The sequence below is a fragment of the Carcharodon carcharias genome, chromosome 18 (genome assembly GCF_017639515.1).
Source record: "Carcharodon carcharias isolate sCarCar2 chromosome 18, sCarCar2.pri, whole genome shotgun sequence".
Lineage (NCBI taxonomy): Eukaryota > Metazoa > Chordata > Chondrichthyes > Lamniformes > Lamnidae > Carcharodon > Carcharodon carcharias.
Window position 1 is genome coordinate 62,665,753 of NC_054484.1, and position 18,439 is coordinate 62,684,191.

An 18,439-nucleotide genomic window follows, 5' to 3' on the forward strand; every position below is an offset into this window, starting at 1 on the left:
AATATGGAAAATCCAAACATCCTTTAAGTCTAATTTTCAACGTTGAGTGTAAAAGGAGACCATCAAGTCCTTCAGATAGGTTATTCTTTACTCCTGTCCAGGTAGTGTGAATCTCTGCTGTTCAATTTTTATAACACACATACTGTTACATTAAACAACTGGTTGACACTTGTAGACCCACATTTAGTTCAATTGTATGCCCTTTGTACCAGGGTTTCCCTGATATACTGTGGTTCATTGTTGCTGACAAGATATGTTATTCAAAAGTGCCTCATCAGATCAGTATGAACAAAGTAAGCTATTCACAAATAAGGCACACAGAATCATGCAAAAACCAGTATTGTTGCCTTAACGTAAGTATGAATCCATCTACTGTGGCCATTGTTAAATTTTCCAACAAAACAGAGTGGCTTATTGTGGCCTGAAAAATAAATATTTTAGAATGCCCAACAGATCTGTTCAAAGTTAAGAACTTCATTTTTTGAGAAAGATTGGTACAATTTACAAGTTATGTGAGCAAATGTAGTATATGTGGGAGATCACTATGGAAATAACAAGCAAATAGTTGCAAAATAGACAAAACTATACTGAAGTTTATAATCTATTGAATAATCTAATCAGACTAACTATTTCAGTTGAAAAGTGTCATAATCATTATTTATGCAAACATTTTGTTTCAATACTTATGAATATAATTCCATTGAGAATATTAGTTTCCTGTACACTGCCCTGGTAATGTACATTTTCCCAAATCTTGTGATAACTCTGCTACACAAAAATAAAATTTTAATTTTTCTTAAATCTGTGACTCAGCTGCCTTGCCACCGCTAAAATAAATGTGCGTTCCAGGGCAGTTTTGTTGTCTGACTCATTCAACTTGCAGACTGTAGTGTTCAATAGTTTGTTTCATCTGTGTTTGATTATGCTAGTCTGGTAACTGATTCTTGTATGTTTGCATGATTGCTTAAGCTTGTGAGTAGAGATAGTGAGGGAAGAAATCTGAGAAAATTCCAGAAAGGATATGGGCTCTGAGCAAAGAACACAGATTACAAGTGTGCTGGAAATTCTATGAGTTCTGAGATATTTTAAATTCTGTAAATACACTGTTGTTGGATTTAGAACTCGAGACATCTCTGCATTGGTCTGAGACAAAGTAAGATATACAGCAACCCAGCAAATATATAACATAACATAACTTTAGGACTGTTTGAATTTGGATTGATTCACTCTTTGTTCCTATCTATTTGTCCATGATTCAAATGCTGGGGTCCTGGAGGACCGAAGGATAATGGCTCATGTACATTGCTGAAATAATTGGGCATCCTACTGCCTGATTCTGTTTTCAAATTTTGATTGGGTGGTGGAATTTAATATAGATTACAAAATGTGTCTGTAGTATCATTTATGTGTCATACATTAAAAATATGGTTGCAAGACATGGATTAGATTAATATTAAAATTAGGCTTTGCTGAAAAAAAGAGACATGTCTAAGCTTTTCATCTTGCATTCATCAAGATATTCACAAGAATTCCAATATATGGGGAAAACAACAATTTGGTCTTCTTGTGAGTGTCCTGATGAGTGCAAGATGAAAATTAGGTTTGGAAACAATCAGATAACCTATTTGCTATGGATACTTACATTATTATCAAATGCTGGTTGAAAGTAAAACTAATATGAGACAATAAGAGACATATAAACCTGTTTTATGATTACAATATACATTTTCTCCACAGTTCCACCAAAGATCTACAACATCTCGTCTAACATCACAGTCAACGAAGGTAGCAACGTGACTCTTGTGTGCTTGGCTAATGGAAGACCAGAACCAGTCATAAATTGGAGACATATTTCCCCTTCGGGTAAGAGTAACGTTTATCATTTTTGATTTAATTCAGGCCCTTTCGTCAAAAGCATCGGCCTATATAAGTAAAATTGCTGTTGTATTAACCCATCTGAAATCCTTGACATTTGGACAGAATTTGGTGTAAAGTTTCTCTAACTGTATATTAGATGCTTGTAAACTTTTAAAGTTGATTATATTTGAACATTAGAAAGGAGAGAGCCAATCATCTCAAAATTACAGCACTGACTCACAACCTAGACAGTGAACTGCAATTAGTGTTTGTTATTGGCATACTTTCTGTAAGCTGTAACTATAATTTATAATTATGTACTAGAAACTTCTTATCCACACCTCCTTTCTTACTGTCCCCAAGAAACTGAAAGATGCTAGATATGATTGCTGGTGGACAATTAACTAATAGGAGGAGGAGGAGGCTCCACAAATATCCCCATCCTCAATAATGGGGGAGCCCAGCTCATCAGTGCAAAAGATAAGGTTGAAGCATTTGCAACAATCTTCAGCTAGAAGTGCTGAATGGATAATCCATCTCGGCCTCCTCCTGAGGTCTCCGGCATCACAGATGTCAGAGTCTCCAATTCTGTTCACTCGACGTGATATCAAGAAACTGCTGAAGGCACTGGACATTTCAAAGGCTATAGGCCCTGACAACATTTCAGCAATAGTATTGAAGACTTCTGCTCCAGAACTAGCTGTGCATGAAAGCCAAGCTGTCCCAGAACAGCTACAATACTGGCATCCACCCGGCAATTTGGAAAACTGCCCAGCTGTGCCCTGTCCACAAGAAGCAGGACAAATCCAACCCAGCCAGTTCCAACCCATCAGTCTAATCTTGATAATCAGCAATGCGATGGTAAGTGTCGTCGACAGTGCTATCAAGTGGCACCCATTCAGCAATAACCTGCTCACTGACCTTAATCAGTAATAACCTGCATAGGTATAGCGGGATTGAGCAATTGAACACATCGCTAGAGAATTGGTGCAGGAGGGCGGACATTAGATTCTTGAGGTATTAGGACTGGTTCTGGGGCAGGTGGGGCCTGTACAAGATGGATGGGTTACATCTTAACAGGACCAGGACTAATATCCTCGCAGGGAGATTTGCCAATGATGTTTGGGAGGTTTTAAACTAGCTTGTGAGGGGGATGGAAACCTGAGGGGTATCTCAAATTAGAAGGGAGTAAACTGGTAACAGGAAGTAGAAAAATAGCAAATGAAATTAGAAGGCTGGTAAATGAAGGCAAGCATCAACTAGGCATAGAATGCGGAATAATGTTAAGACAAAGTTAAGGGCACTCTACCTGAATGCAAGTGGCACTTGCAACAAGGTAGATGATTTACAAGCACAAGTAGAGATAAATGGCTATTATGGAAACATGGCTACAGCATGGCCAAACTGGGAACTGAATATTCAAGGATATTCGGCATTTAGGAAGGACAGGCAAATGGGAAAAAGAGGTGGTGGTGCACTGAATATAAGGGATGAGACCAGTACATTAGTAAGGGAGGATCTCATATCTAAAGAACAAAATGTGGAATTTGTCTGGGTGGAGCTAAGAAACAGCAAGGGGCAGAAAACATTGGTAGGCTTGTTTATAGGCCAGCAAACGTTAGTGGTAGCATGGGGCATTGTATTAATCAGGAGATTAAAGAAGCATGTAGCATGGGAGTTACAGTAATCATGGGTGACTTCAATTTGCATATAGACTGGGTAAACCTAATAAGCACTAATACTGTAGAGAATGAGTTTCTGGAGTGTGTTAGAAATGGTTTTCTGGAGCAGTATGCTGAGGAAGCATCTAGAGAAGACTATTTTAGATCTAGTATTATGTAACGAGAAAGGACTAACTAATAATCTTGTAGAAATGAGTGACCATAATATGATAGAATTTTAGATTATGTTTGAAAGTGAGATAGTTCAATCTGAAGCCAGGGTGTTAATTTGAACAAAGGAAATTATGAAGGTATAAGCGGTAAATTAGCTGAGATGGATTGGGAAAATACATTGAAAGGTATGTCAATAGGCAATGGATAGTCTTTAAAGAATTATTAGAGTTTACAGCAATTATACATTCCTTCAAGACTCAAAAACCCAAAAAGGAAAGTCTGTCAACCGTGGCTAATGGCTAACAAAAGAAATTAAGGATTGTATAAGATTAAAAGAAAAGGCCCATAAAGTTGTCAGATCTAGCAATAAAACTGAGGTTTGGGAGCATTTTAGAATACAGCAAGGGAGGACCAAGAAACTGCTAAAGAAAGGGAGAATAAATTAACAACTGTAAACTAGGTCAGAAGTGGGGACAGTTGCTGATGTTTGCACAATGATCAGCACCATTTGCGACTCCTCAGATACTGGAGCAGTCCATGTCCAAATGTAACAAGACCTGGACAATACCCAGGCTTGGGCTGACAAACGGCAAGGAACATTCGTGCCACACAAGTGCCAGGCAATGACCATCTCCAAGAAAAGAGAATAGCCATTGCCCCTTGACATTCAATGGCATTATCATCACTGAATCTCCCACTTTCAACACCCTGGGGATTACCATTGGCCAGAGACTGAATCAACTAGCCATATAAATACTGTTGCTACAAGAGCAGATCAGATACTGGGAATTCTATGGAGAGTAACTCACCACCTGACTCCCCAAAGCTTGTCCACCATCTACAAGGCACAAGTGAGGAATGTGATGGAAACTCCCCACTTGCCTGGGTGAGTGCAGTTCCAACAATACTTAAGAAGCTCAACACCATCCAAGATAAAGCAGCCCACTTGAGTGGCACCCCTATCACACCTTCAACATTCACTCCCTCCATCACCAAAACACAGTGACAGCAGTATGCATCATGTACAAGATGTACCGCAGCAACTCACCAAGGCTCCTTTGACAGAACCTTCTAAACCTGCAACCTCAACTACCTAGAAGGGCAAGGGCAGCAGATACATGGGAACACCACCATCTGGATGTTCCCCTCCAAGGCACACACCATCCTGACTTGAAAATATGTCACCATTCCTTCACTGTTGCTGGGTCAAAATCCTGGAGCTCCCTCCCTAACAGCACAGTGGGTGTGCCTACACCTCATGGATTGCAGCAGTTCAAGAAAGTGACTCACCACCACCTTCTCAAGGACAATTAGGGATGGGCAATAATTGGTGGATAGCCAGTGATGCCTGCATCCCATGAATGAATTTAAAAAAAAGTGATTGACAGACCCTAGTACATTACCTAAGCAGCCCTTCTTCTTGTGCGAGTATAGACAGTGACAGTCAAAAGACTATGTTCCTATGAGGACACTGCAGTGGATTCTGATCCTATTCCTAAACACATGACATTTCCAGCAAGAGTTACTTGAAAAAAGGTAAGAACAGGAAACATGCCTGACTTTGACCCCTCTCCCTAGCCTAGGGCTGAATTTTAACTCTAGAATCAGGAAAGTTGCCAGCTCTGCAAACCTGACTTGGGAGAAAGTGCCCTGAATCTTTGGATTTTCATTATGGGAGGGCGACTGTGAACAGCAGTTGGGACTGCTAACCATGGAAAGAATTCAGAGGCCGCCACAATGGCTGCAAGGTGCCTAGATAGGCTGGGTAACAGGTCTGCTTTGGTGCTCTGGGGCTTTGTCCAGTTGTAACACAGTCCTTTAGCCCTCACCTCTCACACCCCCTCAGCTCCCACACTCCCTCTGCTCCATCCATGCCAACTCACTGTAATGTTTTTTCTGTTTAAGAATTCTAAGTATTAGAAGGATTGTTTTGGAATACCATTTGAAGAATTAAAGGCATTCATTTCTCAGGCCTGTGGAATCTATGCCCACCTCACCCCATATAACCCCTCACACCATCCATGCTAATCTATGCCCCCTCAAGCCCATGGCCCTTTTTGCCCCATGCCAGTGTAGTGCCAACTCATGCCTACCCATTCCCCCCACTATTCCTAAGGCTCTTTATAGCCTCTATGCCAACTGTTGCTCCCCATACACCACCTTTTGCCCTTACACTTTCCATGCCAACTCATCCAGTATCCAGCATGGGAAGACCTCAGAAGCCATGGTGAGATGAAATAAAATAAAGCTTGAAGTGTCCATTGCAAACTTCACTATATTTAAACATCACTCTCATTGATAACACTTAAATCAATGCAAGCACTTAATCCCTTATAAAACAAACATTTCCTTCAAATCCTTTATCCCTTATGAAAATAAACATTGGTATTCATAGCCCTGCATCAAGGATAGCTGATATCTTTATAAACACTTGGATCTGTCAATCAAACTGTGAACTTACCAGTCCCCCCATTGTGATAATGATAGGTTGTGGAAGCAGTCAAGCAGCACTAATCCGATAATGCCTACCCTCAGGTTTATGTCAACAAATCATGAAATCACAAGTAAGGATTTTTCTCAGCTGCAGGCTGGATTTTTTTTCTCAGAAATTTAAAGGGCCTGAGGATTTAAGTGACTGGGCAACTTTAGAGTTCCACTTTTACGCACATTCATGTCTACTCTCAACAGTCCCAAAGGGGCACCTTACCTCTCCAAATAACTCTGGCAGTTTTAGACCTTTTCCTCAAATGTTTAAAGCCTATGAGTTGAGATTTGGAAACCCCAGTAATGAAAATTGCTTCTGTTTGAAGGCAGCTACACTTTTACATGTGCTGCTGCACTCATGAACCATGGATATGCAAAGTACAACCTGCCCCCATTCTCTACCTGGCAAAAGTGGCAGGTTCAAAGGTGGGACTTCTAAAACTGGGGCTCCTGTGCCATTTTGGCTAAGGTGCAAAACCCTTCTGTCTTGATGAAAATTCAGGCCCCAGGGCCATGTAGCCAATGCAGCAGCAATGGCAAGGGTATGACTCTCAGTGGGACCATCCTACCCAATATAAGCTCCCTCACTCAGGCACTGAGTGCCTATTTGAACAAGGGAGCCGCGGGAGCCCACAAGCAGCACTGCCTGGCTTTGCTTGTTATGCTTCCCACAGGACGAGCTCCTCCATCCACAACTGGGTTAATATCAGTGGCAGCAGGGTGAGGCCCTTAAATGGGTATTCATTCAGCTTTTCACCATATTCATAAATGACTTGGATGAAAAAATAGAGAACTATATACCTAAGGTTGCTGATGACACTAAGGTGGCATGTGTTATGACCAGTGAAAACATGTGTCAGGACTCAGCCTTTCTTTCCCACTCCTCTATTGATCGTTACATGGTTTTTGTAGTTTATAAAGCTGAAGGTATCAACTAAATGTCTGTACTTTACCATTTATGTGCTGATTGAAAATAACTCAGTCTGACAGGCTTTCTTGAGTTAAACACAAAGGGGTTAGTTTTTATTGTGCCAAAAACCTACCCAGGTAAAGGTATAAAGATATTTATAGACCCATGTGCCAACCTCTTCACAAATGTGTCATTTCATTCAGAGCAAAATTGCCAGAGATAATTAAATTCTCTGCCAACATCTGTAAGTGAGAATTGGCACCTTCTGAGCATTTCCATGTGTAGTGTTCACTGTTAAATCTTGAAATGTACCAATGATAATTGTGTAAAAGGCACATAAAAATTGCATAAATATACTATAAAGTGTGGAGGATCTGATATATAATTTACTGTCATTGCTACCGCTTGGAATTTTTTTTTCCAAAGCTGGAAAGCTGGAATTTACATCATCCTCAGGGTGGTTTTTGAGTCGGAAGGCCACAGGAGTTCAACCTGTGATATTGTCAGGAGAAGGCAATTAGGAGCCGGCAAATGGGGGAAGCAGCCTATTGAGGATGGTGGGTGGGACTTCCAGGCTATTATCCCAATCTGGAGCAGCAGCAGTGCCATTAAGAGATGGAGGTGCCCTTGGAGGGTAAACATGATTTTATTTATTTTTTGATGAGCTGAGCAGGCAGGCCCTGGCAATCGGAGGCAAAACCCATTCAGCAGCGACTTACCTGGCAGGGCAGAGACCTTCATCGCATTTCTGCCAGGGAAAGAGCAATGGCTATAACCAGTCAAACCCCTTACCATGGGGTACCTAACACCATCCGAGTCATGGTGAAGGGCAGCGAGCAAGGAACAGGAATGGATAGGACCTTCTTCACCAAGAGGATCCTATTCAAGCTGTGTGGTTTCGAGGCTGCGGAGATCTACTGCCTACAGGATTTCCCCAGCGCTGGTTTCTTTGATGTGACCTTCAAGCAAGTGGCAGCTTGTGTCAAACTCCTGAGGGTTTTTGAGGAAAAGAAAGACCTGCCAGAAATGAAGATCCTGACGGCGGAGCCGCTCTTTGCTCTGCCGTTGCAACGAGAACGGGTTGCGACGGTGCATCTGTACAACCCCTACGTCCCTGTCGCTGACGTGCTCACCTTCCTTACCAGGTACTTCGATAAGGTTGGGAGCTGCACTGAGGTTAAAGATAATTTGGGGATCTGGACATGTAAATGCCAGGTTAAGGTCACGCTCAAGACCGACGGTAAGGGAGCCGTTTTCCACCCCCCTTCCAGATTCGCTATCGGGGGAAGCCGTGGGTACCTTGTCTACGCTGGGCAACCCAAACTTTGTCGCTCATGCGGCAAGTCTGGTCATGTGGCGGCCAACTGCAACGCTGTCCTCTGCAAGAACTGCAAAAAGGAAGGGCACCAGACAAAAGATTGTAAACAGGCTAAGTGAGGCAAGTCACCTCTACAAGACCTGCCCCAAACATTGCCGTACTTATGCACAGACAGGCGGCTAAAGCCTCATGTCACTCCAACCACCAAGGCCCCCAGGGAGAACAACGGGACAAAGGAGGACACAGAGAGAGACAAGGTGGAGGAAAAGATTGGGGCAACAGACAGCCAATCAACAGCACTGCCCCCTGAACCTCCCACTCCTCAGGAGAGCGAATCAACGGAGGAGGAGGAGGCAGCAGTGGGAAAGCAGCAGGGGGAGTGGCAGCTGGTGAAGAGAGCCAAAAGGAAGAAAGGGCTAAAAAGAAACCAAGCCACTTCCCAGACAAGAGTCAAGAGGCGTCTCCTATCCGACACGGATAACAAGAGCAGCAGCTCTTCGGACGAAGAAGGGCCAGGGCGGCGCCAACAGAAGAAGCGGCAAAACGCTAGGGAGTTGGAGGACGAGACAACCAAGCTCCAGAACATTGGAGACAATGAGGAGACCAGCGCACCCCAACTTTGCCCACAACCCGAAGAGGCCAGTGCACCACAGCCCCAGGAATCTGGGAACAGTGAGGCGCTCAGTGCACCCCAGCTCCGGGAAGCCGGGAGCAGCAACGCCCCAGAGGGGGAGAGGATTGGAGAAGCTTCTCCAACAGAGGACATTTCAAATCCCGCTCTCATGTCACTCCAACCACCAAGGCCCCCAGGGAGAACAACGGGACAAAGGAGGACACAGAGAGAGACAAGGTGGAGGAAAAGATTGGGGCAACAGACAGCCAATCAACAGCACTGCCCCCTGAACCTCCCACTCCCCAGATGCCACCCGAGCAGAACATCTCCAATGGGGAGGTTCAGGACGCTTTCCTCAGCCCATCCCAAGTGAAGCAATTTGAGCACACCACGGGCCTGAAGGAGCAGACCAATGGTCTGGAACTCTCAGAGACAACAGGTTTGGTAAGCGACTAATTGCTTTAAAATGGGTGTAAAGATTGTATCCATAAATGTGCGTAGCATTAAATCTACTACACGATGTGTTGCGACCTTGGACTACCTTGCCAAGGTCAAAGCTGACCTGTTGTTTCTGCAGGAGTGTGCGATACCGCACCTCAGCTCCTACAGGCAGTGGTCACGATGGTGGTCCCATGGGCCATCGATCTGGTCGGGAGGAAATGACCCTCGTTCCACTGGCCTGGGGATTCTGCTGCGGGGAGGCAGCTTCACCGTCTCCCAGGTTAAGAAGGTGGTGGGCGGGCGCCTCCTCGTAGCAGACGTAATGTATAAGAACGCTCCACTCCGGTTAATTAACGTCAGTGCCCCGTCACAAGGGGCTGAGCGGCTGGAGGTTTTTCAGCAGCTCCCACTGCTGCTGGCAACCTCCAGGCCGGTCATTCTGGGCGGTGACTTCAAGTGCATCATCGATGTGGCTGGACGATCTGGCAGGGCTGACAGCAGATTGGACACTACGTCCAGATCCCTGATGGAAACAGTAAAGGATGCCAAGCTGCATGACGTCTTCAGCAACCCTGCAGACGGAGCGCAGCATAGATACACCTGGTCGTGGCCTGACGGGTCCATCTGTTCCAGGATAGATTTCCTGTTTGTGTCCCGTGCATTCACAGTCAGATCCACTGACGTCAAGCCAGTGTTCTTCTCTGACCACTGCCTCCTACTGGCTGACTGTCACTTAGAGAAGGACCAGAGGGGTGGCAGGGGGGCATGGAAGCTAAACGTGCAACTGCTGACCCCAGAGAACATTGAGGAGCTCAAGAGGGATTACAAAGGTTGGAGAACCATGAAACCCCACTTTGAGTCACTGACACACTGGTGGGAAGCGATCAAGGGAAACATCAAGAGGTTTTTCGTCCTCAAAGGCACCCAGAAAGCTAGAAAGGAACAGAGGGAAATGTCCCAACTCCAGAAAAACATGCAGAATCTGCTCTGGCTGCGGTCGACGGGAGTCGATGTCAAGGAGGAACTCCAAGAGGTGAAGAGCCAGCAAGCCTCGCTCTTTGCCTCGGAGGCCTCCAAGATCATCTTCCATTCCAGAGTCCGCTCCGTGGAGCAGGTTGAGACGTGCTCACGTTTCTTCTTCCAAAAGGTACACAGAGAGAGCTCTGTGATTAGCAGCCTGAAGGAAGAAGATGGCTCAGTAAAGTCATCACAGTCCAACATTTTGAGGATAAGCAAATCCTTTTATGCCGGATTTTATGATGTGAAGCCCACAGACAGCACGGCCTCCCAGTCCTTCCTGTCCTCTATTACGAAGGTCTTAGACGACAGTACACGGGAGAGTCTGGACAAAGCGCTAACTCCTGACGAACTGACCGAGGCCCTTGAGTCCTTCGAGAAGAGTAAAACTCCCGGAAGTGACGGCTTGCCGGCGGAGTTGTATTCGGCTCTGTGGGACTGGATCGGCCCAGACCTGCTAGAAGTGTACGAGAGTATGCTTCTGGCCGGCAGTATGTCAGAATCCATGAGGAAAGGCATTATCACCCTCATCTACAAGCAGAAGGGGGAAAGGGAGGAAATTAGAAATTGGCGACCCATTTCACTGTTGAATGTGGACTATAAGATTCTGTCCAAGGTCATTGCCAATCGGGTCAAATCTGCTCTGGAATTGGTGATCCACCCTGACCAGACCTGCACTGTGCCGGGCAGGAAGATCTCTGACAGCCTCGTGCTGCTCAGGGATACGATTGCCTATGTACAGGACAGGGGTGTGGACACCTACCTCATCAGCCTGGATCAGGAGAAGGCCTTTGACAGAATATCGCACACCTACATGGTGGATGTGCTCTCCAAAATGGGGTTTGGGGAGGGAATTCGCAATTGGATCCAACTGCTCTACACTAACATCAGTAGTGCAGTCTCAATCAATGGGTGGGAATCAGATAGCTTTCCTATTAAATCTGGAGTCAGGCAGGGCTGCCCTTTCTCGCCTGTTCTTTTCGTGCGTTGCATAGAACCCTTTGCTGAGTTCATCAGGAAGGATCCGGGCATAAGAGGAGTGACGATCCCAGGTAGTGGAGGCACTCAGATCAAAGTCTCCCTGTACAAGGACGATGTCGCCGTCTTCTGCTCGGATCCGCTGTCGCTGCACAGACTTATCCACATCTGCAACCAGTTCGAACTGGCCTCGGGTGCCAAGGTAAATCATGGGAACAGCAAGGCCATGTTCTTTGGGAAATGGGCTGACCGATCCTTTGTCCCCTTCACTGTCAGGGCTAATGGCCTGAAAGTGCTGGGGATATGGTTCGGAGGGACCAGGGCATGCGTTAGAAACTGGAAGGAGCGAGTGTCTATGGTGAAAAGGAAACTGGGCATGTGGGAACGACGCTCCCTCTCCATTGCGGGTAAGAACCTGGTCATCAGGTGTGAGGCACTCTCGCTGTTGCTGTACATGGCGCAGGTCTGGCCCATTCCACACTCCTGTGTGGTGGCAATCACCCGAGCCATCTTCCGCTTTATCTGGAGGTCGAAAATGGATCGTGTCCGCAGGGACACGATGTACAAGCCTCTAGATAAAGGGGGAAAAAACGTGCCCAACATCACCCTCATACTGATGGCCACCTTTGTGTGTGGGTGCACCAAGCGGTGCGTAGACCCTCAGTATGCAAACACCAAGTGTCACTACATGCTGAGGTTCTACCTGTCCCCAGTGTTGCGAAGGATGGGTCTGGCCACGATGCCGCGGAACGCTCCAAGTAGTTGGACCGTGCCATACCACCTGTCCCTCGTGGGAAAATTTATGCAGAGAAACACCTTCGACCACAAGTCCATCAGGCAGTAGTCGGCACGTAACGTCTTAAAGGCCCTGAGGGAAAAGGAGAGGGTGGATCCTGTGGGATGATTCCCTGAGCAGACTGACAAAGTCATTTGGCAGAATGCCTCATCACCAGAACTTTCCAACAAACACCAAGATGTAGCTTGGCTGGTGGTGAGAAAGGCCCTCCCTGTAAGATCCTTCCTAAACGCCAGGAGTCTCACCCCCTCTGCACGTTGCCCTCGAGGTGGCTGTGGTGGGGAAGAGACCGTTGTTCACTTCCTTGTAGATTGTGTCTTTGCGAAGAAGGTCTGGGGAGAGATGCAGTGGTTTTTGTCGAGGTTCATCCCGAACAGTTCTGTGACAGAGGACTCTGTGTTCTACGGGCTGTTCCCAGGGACACACACTGAGACAAACATCAACTGCAGCTGGAGGATCATCAACTCGGTGAAAGACGCTCTTTGGTCTGCCCGAAACTTGCTGGTTTTCCAGCGCAAAGAGTTGTCCCCGACCGAGTGTTGCAGACTGGCACATTCCAAGGTCCAGGACTACGTGCTGAGGGACACAGTTAAGCTTGGGGCAGCCACTGCAAAGGCGCAATGGGGAAGGGTCGCTGCCTAAGACCTTTCTGCCACAGCGCACTGGGGGGCTGGGAACTGTAAAGAGCCCCTCAGGCTGTACAGCTTAAAATGAATGTCTGCCAATGATTGAAATATTCATTGTTTGTTCTGATACACCTTGTGATTCATGTTGTAAAAGTTGAACCTGATTGTATTTTTGTAATTGTGATTTGAAATGGTTTGAAATGTTTTTGAAGATTTATGAATAAAGTATATTTTTGCAAAAAAAAAACCCATTCAGCAGCGACATTGGGGGCCGCAAGGGCAGTCTTTGCTGCTGGTGCCCCTTCCATGGGCCACGAAGCCTCTAGCTCCAATAGCCTCCCCAGTAAACCACAGAGAGGCCTCCTCCAGGCAGCGGTTGGCCTCCTAAGTGGTGGGGTGGGGGAGGGGTGGTGCAGTCTACTGCTGGCAAAATGTTGGTGGCCTGGTCAAATCACCCTTAATCGGGCCTTTTATTATTCAGATTGGCTGCCCTCCTCTGTTCAGCAGGCAGCCGAGCTGCAGCCGCTCCCACCACTGGGAATTTTGTCAGCAGCATGCTAAGTTGAGGAGCCAGTCTGACATGGCTTCCCACTATTTTCTAAGCTTTCCTGCTTCTCAGCTCATAGCCCCAGGGCTGGTAAACTTACACCCTTTGACTCAAAAATAATAATGAATTCTGTATAATTCTTTTATTGCTTGAAAGTAATGTATTGAAAAGTGGCAAGATGGCATAACACATTGGTGTGCCAATTTGCTGTGGCACAAAGTGATAGAATGGAACTTTGTGCCAAGCATTCTCCAGGTAGCGAGCTTAAACCTCAGTCTGACCATCTAGGTGGTACAGAATGGTGTATACAGGGAGAAGAAAGAGAAAAGACTGATACCTCCAGCTCTTGTATATTTCCTGCAACCAGTTATATAAATTGGCAGCTGTAGAATGGGAAGAAGGGGATAAATATTACAAAATGATGTCCTATGTCACCTCCTCATAGATGTATTAAAATAAGTGATTCATTATCCATTTAAATGTCTTCCTTTTTGTTTCAAGGTTAGGGTTATTGTCTTCAGCAGAGGAAATAACTATAGAGACTCTTTTAAATGAAGTGTTACACTTAATGTGTCCAATATCTATTTCCAAGCCTTATGAATGAGTTAGATTGAAGCTTCTGTAAGTTGTCTCTGTATATCCTTGAGTGTAATTGATGTCACAATTTGGTGGTTGAGATAAAGATGGGCATTGTAGATTCACAAAGAAAAACACAATCACCATTCCGTCATTGAAAGGAATAAGCTGATCTTTAGACTGAAAACAGATCATTAAAACAGGCCATTAAATATTTACTGAAAGAAACAATGTGAGGTGACATATAAGACTAAATAAATTGTGCTTGAATGAAACAGCTTCAATTGAGTTGGGCCAATAAAAATAACCCTCCATTTAAAAATTGTCTTTATTTGTCCTTGGATATATTCCTGCCTCAAAACTGGTTTACTGAACATGATTTTATTCCTTCCTTTATTTATGACATTAATGTTGAGATACAAAACAGTATTTTATGTTGCTTTGTATCAGACTGTTGCACAAGATCATTAAAGTATCTAATCATGTTTAACTTGATTCCTAATGTGCCAAGATGAAACAGGTATTATTTCAGTTCTGAGTAACCGGAAGATGTGGCAGTTTCCATTGCATTAAATGCAATTTATTAAAAAACGAATTCAGTGTTTTAATCAATGACATTTTGGAAATTAATAGATTGATGTTTGGTACTAATAACTTGAATAATGCTGAAAAGAGAGACATGTTGCCAAAACTTTTCATCTTGCACTCATCAGGACAAACGCACGAAGGCCAAATTTCAAATGATCACAACAATTTATACCACAGGGGAAGATTGCTGATCAGTTAGCAAGTCAACTCTCATTGGCCGAGGTGTTGCCATGGAGGAAGCAATGGGGAACTATAGGCTCCCCAAGCTCCTGGGTAATTCAAAAAAGTGCAAGGATTGAATATATTCCTTATGTTTGCAGAGAATGGGTCCCTGCATATGAATTACTTTTAATAAGCATAAATGAGCCTATTTCCTAATTACCCATTAAGATTTCCTGAGTTGAAAGATGGAAGTGGGTTTATTATTACTAGAGTTTAATATTGTTATTGAAATAAAAAGGGAAAAACCTGCAAATATTGGAAATTTCAAGCAATAACTCAAAATAGACTTGTTAGCATTGGCAAGAAGGAAAGGCATATTAATGTTTCCTTTGAACATATTTTAAAAGCCAGCTATTGGGAGCACACCAAACTGTAGCAATGTTTATAAAATAACATGTACAATGCCCATGAGCAGTGCTGTAAGACATTTGCTAGCCTGGTATATCTATCTAAAAAAAAAATCCTTGCATTTAGCAGTTGTCTTTAAAAGATCATATTACATTTTAAACTTTGTTATAGTTAAACAATTAAAAAAAGAAAGAAAATTAGTAATTTCATATGGAGCTCTTCTGACCTGGATTCGCAAGCACTTACTATTGCCCTGTGGTTAGTCCAAGGATTATAAAGCAGCTGCAGTTACCTGCATTTGCCTATGTGACCGATTTCCCAAAGGGATTGCCTGAGCAGTAATCCTAAAGAAATAGAACAAATTTGCAGTTAAACATCGTAACCATGCTAAGACTAGCCTTGAACAATGCCACAGGGGGTCCAATGGTCATTTAAAATCAGACTGAATGTCCAGGTCATTTGATATTATTCCACTTGTTTAATTTTATCTAAGATTATGAGTAAACTATTTGTGCTACACATAAATACAAAGGTATAGTTACTTTTGTACAAGGGAATATTCAGGTACCCATGCTACATTCACATCAGTTCACATTGATTTTTCCTTGTTTCCCTTTACATTCTGTCAGCTGATTCAGCTGTATAAGGATAAGTTTAAACAATACTTGGTAGTGTCAAATGAAGTGTTGCAGAAAAGTGCAACATTTGCTCAATGGCAATACAACCAAGCCTTTAGTCTGTCTATTTTTAGTGGCTCATCAATGAATTGTAATGTCTCTATTTCTCTGCACTTTATATAATTCACTGCAGTGCATTAGTTGTCCCTGGTGACAAGCTTTGTGTCATCATTCAGCACATCACGTGGCTCTGAAGAAACAAACCCTATCTCTTTGTTCATAGGCAAGGCCAGCATTTATTGCCCACCCCTAACAGTCTTTGAGAAGGCAGTGCTGATCATGTGCCATTGGGTGGAATCTTCTGCTCCAGTTAGCAGCAGGAAGCTTGGTGGGTGGGGGGACTTAATTTGACAGGAGGCCAAAAATCAGTTCCCTGACAGAGGGACAAACTTTAGCAATTAAGTTCTCGGGACTTTAAAGGCGGGCTGAGCTTCCCAAGAATAATGTCAGGAAGTCTTTTTCCATGTATTGGCAAATAATGGATGCTCATTAAAAGGCTATCTCATCAGAGTTAAGTTCCCCCTCCAAATTAAATTCCCTGCCAGCGAGAAATTAGAATGTTCACATTCACAAATATACAAAAGTGACATGCACCTGGTGAAGTAGACTTCTTGCATGATTAATGATGAGTTGTCACTGTATTGTCCTTGTTAGGGACTGTCTGTAAATGCTAGCTTATGCTTGAGACTGGTGGCAGTGCAAGTTGAGTGGAGGGCGACCAAGGAAGGGTTGGCAGGGAAGGGTGGAGCAATGTCTGGGCAAAGGTGGAAGGAATAGTGCAGGCTGTCTGGGTGCCCTTTAATTATGGTACCCAGACCTTTGACAAAGTGCAATTTCCTGTCTGTCCCTGCCAAGAGAATCGGCGAGCTGCTTGCAGATGCATATGTAATGAGCTGAACAGCACAAGATCACGTGTGATCAACCGTCCCGATCCCCTGCAGAAATCACTCCTATTCCTGTGCCCGCCACTGAACTTCGACTCCAAAACGGAACATTCCTGCCGTTATTACTGATCAATCAGCTCTGAAATAACTGGTGGTGTACAATTGCCCTGCCCCTTGAAATTTAGGGAGTCCATTTTGTCTGTTTGCCCTATTTGCACAGCTGATTGTACAGCATGTGCTTGTTAATTTATCATTGGACACATAAATAGTTCGATTTTATCTTAACGCCTCATGATATTTCAAGAAATGCACAGCACTATAGCACTGTATTTGTGTGAACGTCTCACTTAGTGTTTCTTTCGGATTTCTTATTTCTTTGTAGGATTAAGATAATACAGGCCATCTCACAGAATGTCATAAGGGTCGGATGATGCAGATTGTCTGTTGGAATTGAACCAAAGCATATCCTAAACTTATCTTAACGTAGCTTCTTTGATAGCTCCCCTTCAGTTTTGTAAAACTTGCTACAAATCTCAACCATTCTAGAAATGGCCCCTCTGACATTTGAGTTTTTCTGCAGCAAGTTTTAAATTCTTGGGCCTGTAACTTGCGTGAAGTGGCAATCATAGTCAGATTGTCATTCCGTTGCTAGTTGCTTACACTGAAATGCAGCCGCATCTTTCTCACCTGACCTTCCGACACTGGCTGGGTGAGAAAGTTGCAGTGCAGTGGGTTCCCGAGACCGTCAACCAAGTGCAGGAGAATCAAAGATAACTAAGACATGACCCCTTTTTTAGTGCAATAGCTGGTAGGTTTAAAGGTCCAGCCACTTTGAAAAGTCAGGGAGAAGGTAAGTGGGTGGGTTGGAGGAGTAGGGTGGGTTGGGGGAGCAGCAGAAAGGGGGGTCTGTGGATGTGGTCAGTGAGGGTGGGGAGGGCAGTCAGGGAGTTCCCATGGGTGGTTGGGAGGTCAGGGGCGGGAGGTGGTGGAGTTCCGTGGGAGATCGGGGGTGATCAGGGGCTAGGGGTTGGGGAGGCCAGTAGGGGGCGGGTGAGGGGTAGTTGGGGGTTACTGTGGGGACCAGCGGGGGGAGGTGGGGTGAGTCCTGTGGGTGACTGGGGGTAAGTTGGCGATGGGTGAGTTTGAGTGGGGTGGTCGGTGGGTGCCATTGTGGTTCGGGGTGATGGGGGCAGTTCTGTGGCGGGTTTGGTGGTGGTGGTGGTGGGGGTGGGGGGGGGGGGGGGGGGGGGGGGGGTGGCAGTGTTATAGTTACCAAGGAGTTAGAAGTGGTTTTAATCCTTCTAACTTTTTCAGAGTAACTTGCTGTAACCCAGTTGGAACCATCTGAAGTTTGCAATTCAAATTGAAGTTTCAAATGGTTCCTAGTGCAGGGAAATTTCCCAATGGAAATTTAAACTTCCTGGGTAATTGCCATTAATCCTTACATGGGGACCTCTGTGGGTGGAGGAGGAGCCCCCCCCCCGCCAAATCCCAATCAGGTGCAATGTCCCAGAGATTGGAAGTTATGGACCCCTGCCTATAACTATGAAGCTGACAGCTACATGTAATATCTGGAGATGTCCAAACAGGTCAAGTAGTCCACGCTATGAATTTCTGGGTGTAAGTTGGCCAACAAGCATGGTTGTAACTCTTTCGAGTACAAACCCATTTCCATCTGTTTCAGATGAAGTTACATTGTTTCATAGTTTGCCATTGTGAGAT

The 18,439-nt window shown here is 44.7% G+C and overlaps 1 protein-coding gene across 1 annotated transcript in view; it reads left to right on the forward strand.

The window, feature by feature from the left end:
• LOC121290458 (limbic system associated membrane protein) overlaps positions 1-18,439 on the forward strand; it is a 911,106-nt gene that overhangs the window by 531,584 nt on the left and 361,083 nt on the right. The window contains exon 3 of the mRNA XM_041210895.1: positions 1,738-1,863. Within this exon, the coding sequence (XP_041066829.1) occupies positions 1,738-1,863 (126 nt within the window). The remainder of the gene's footprint in view (positions 1-1,737; positions 1,864-18,439) is intronic.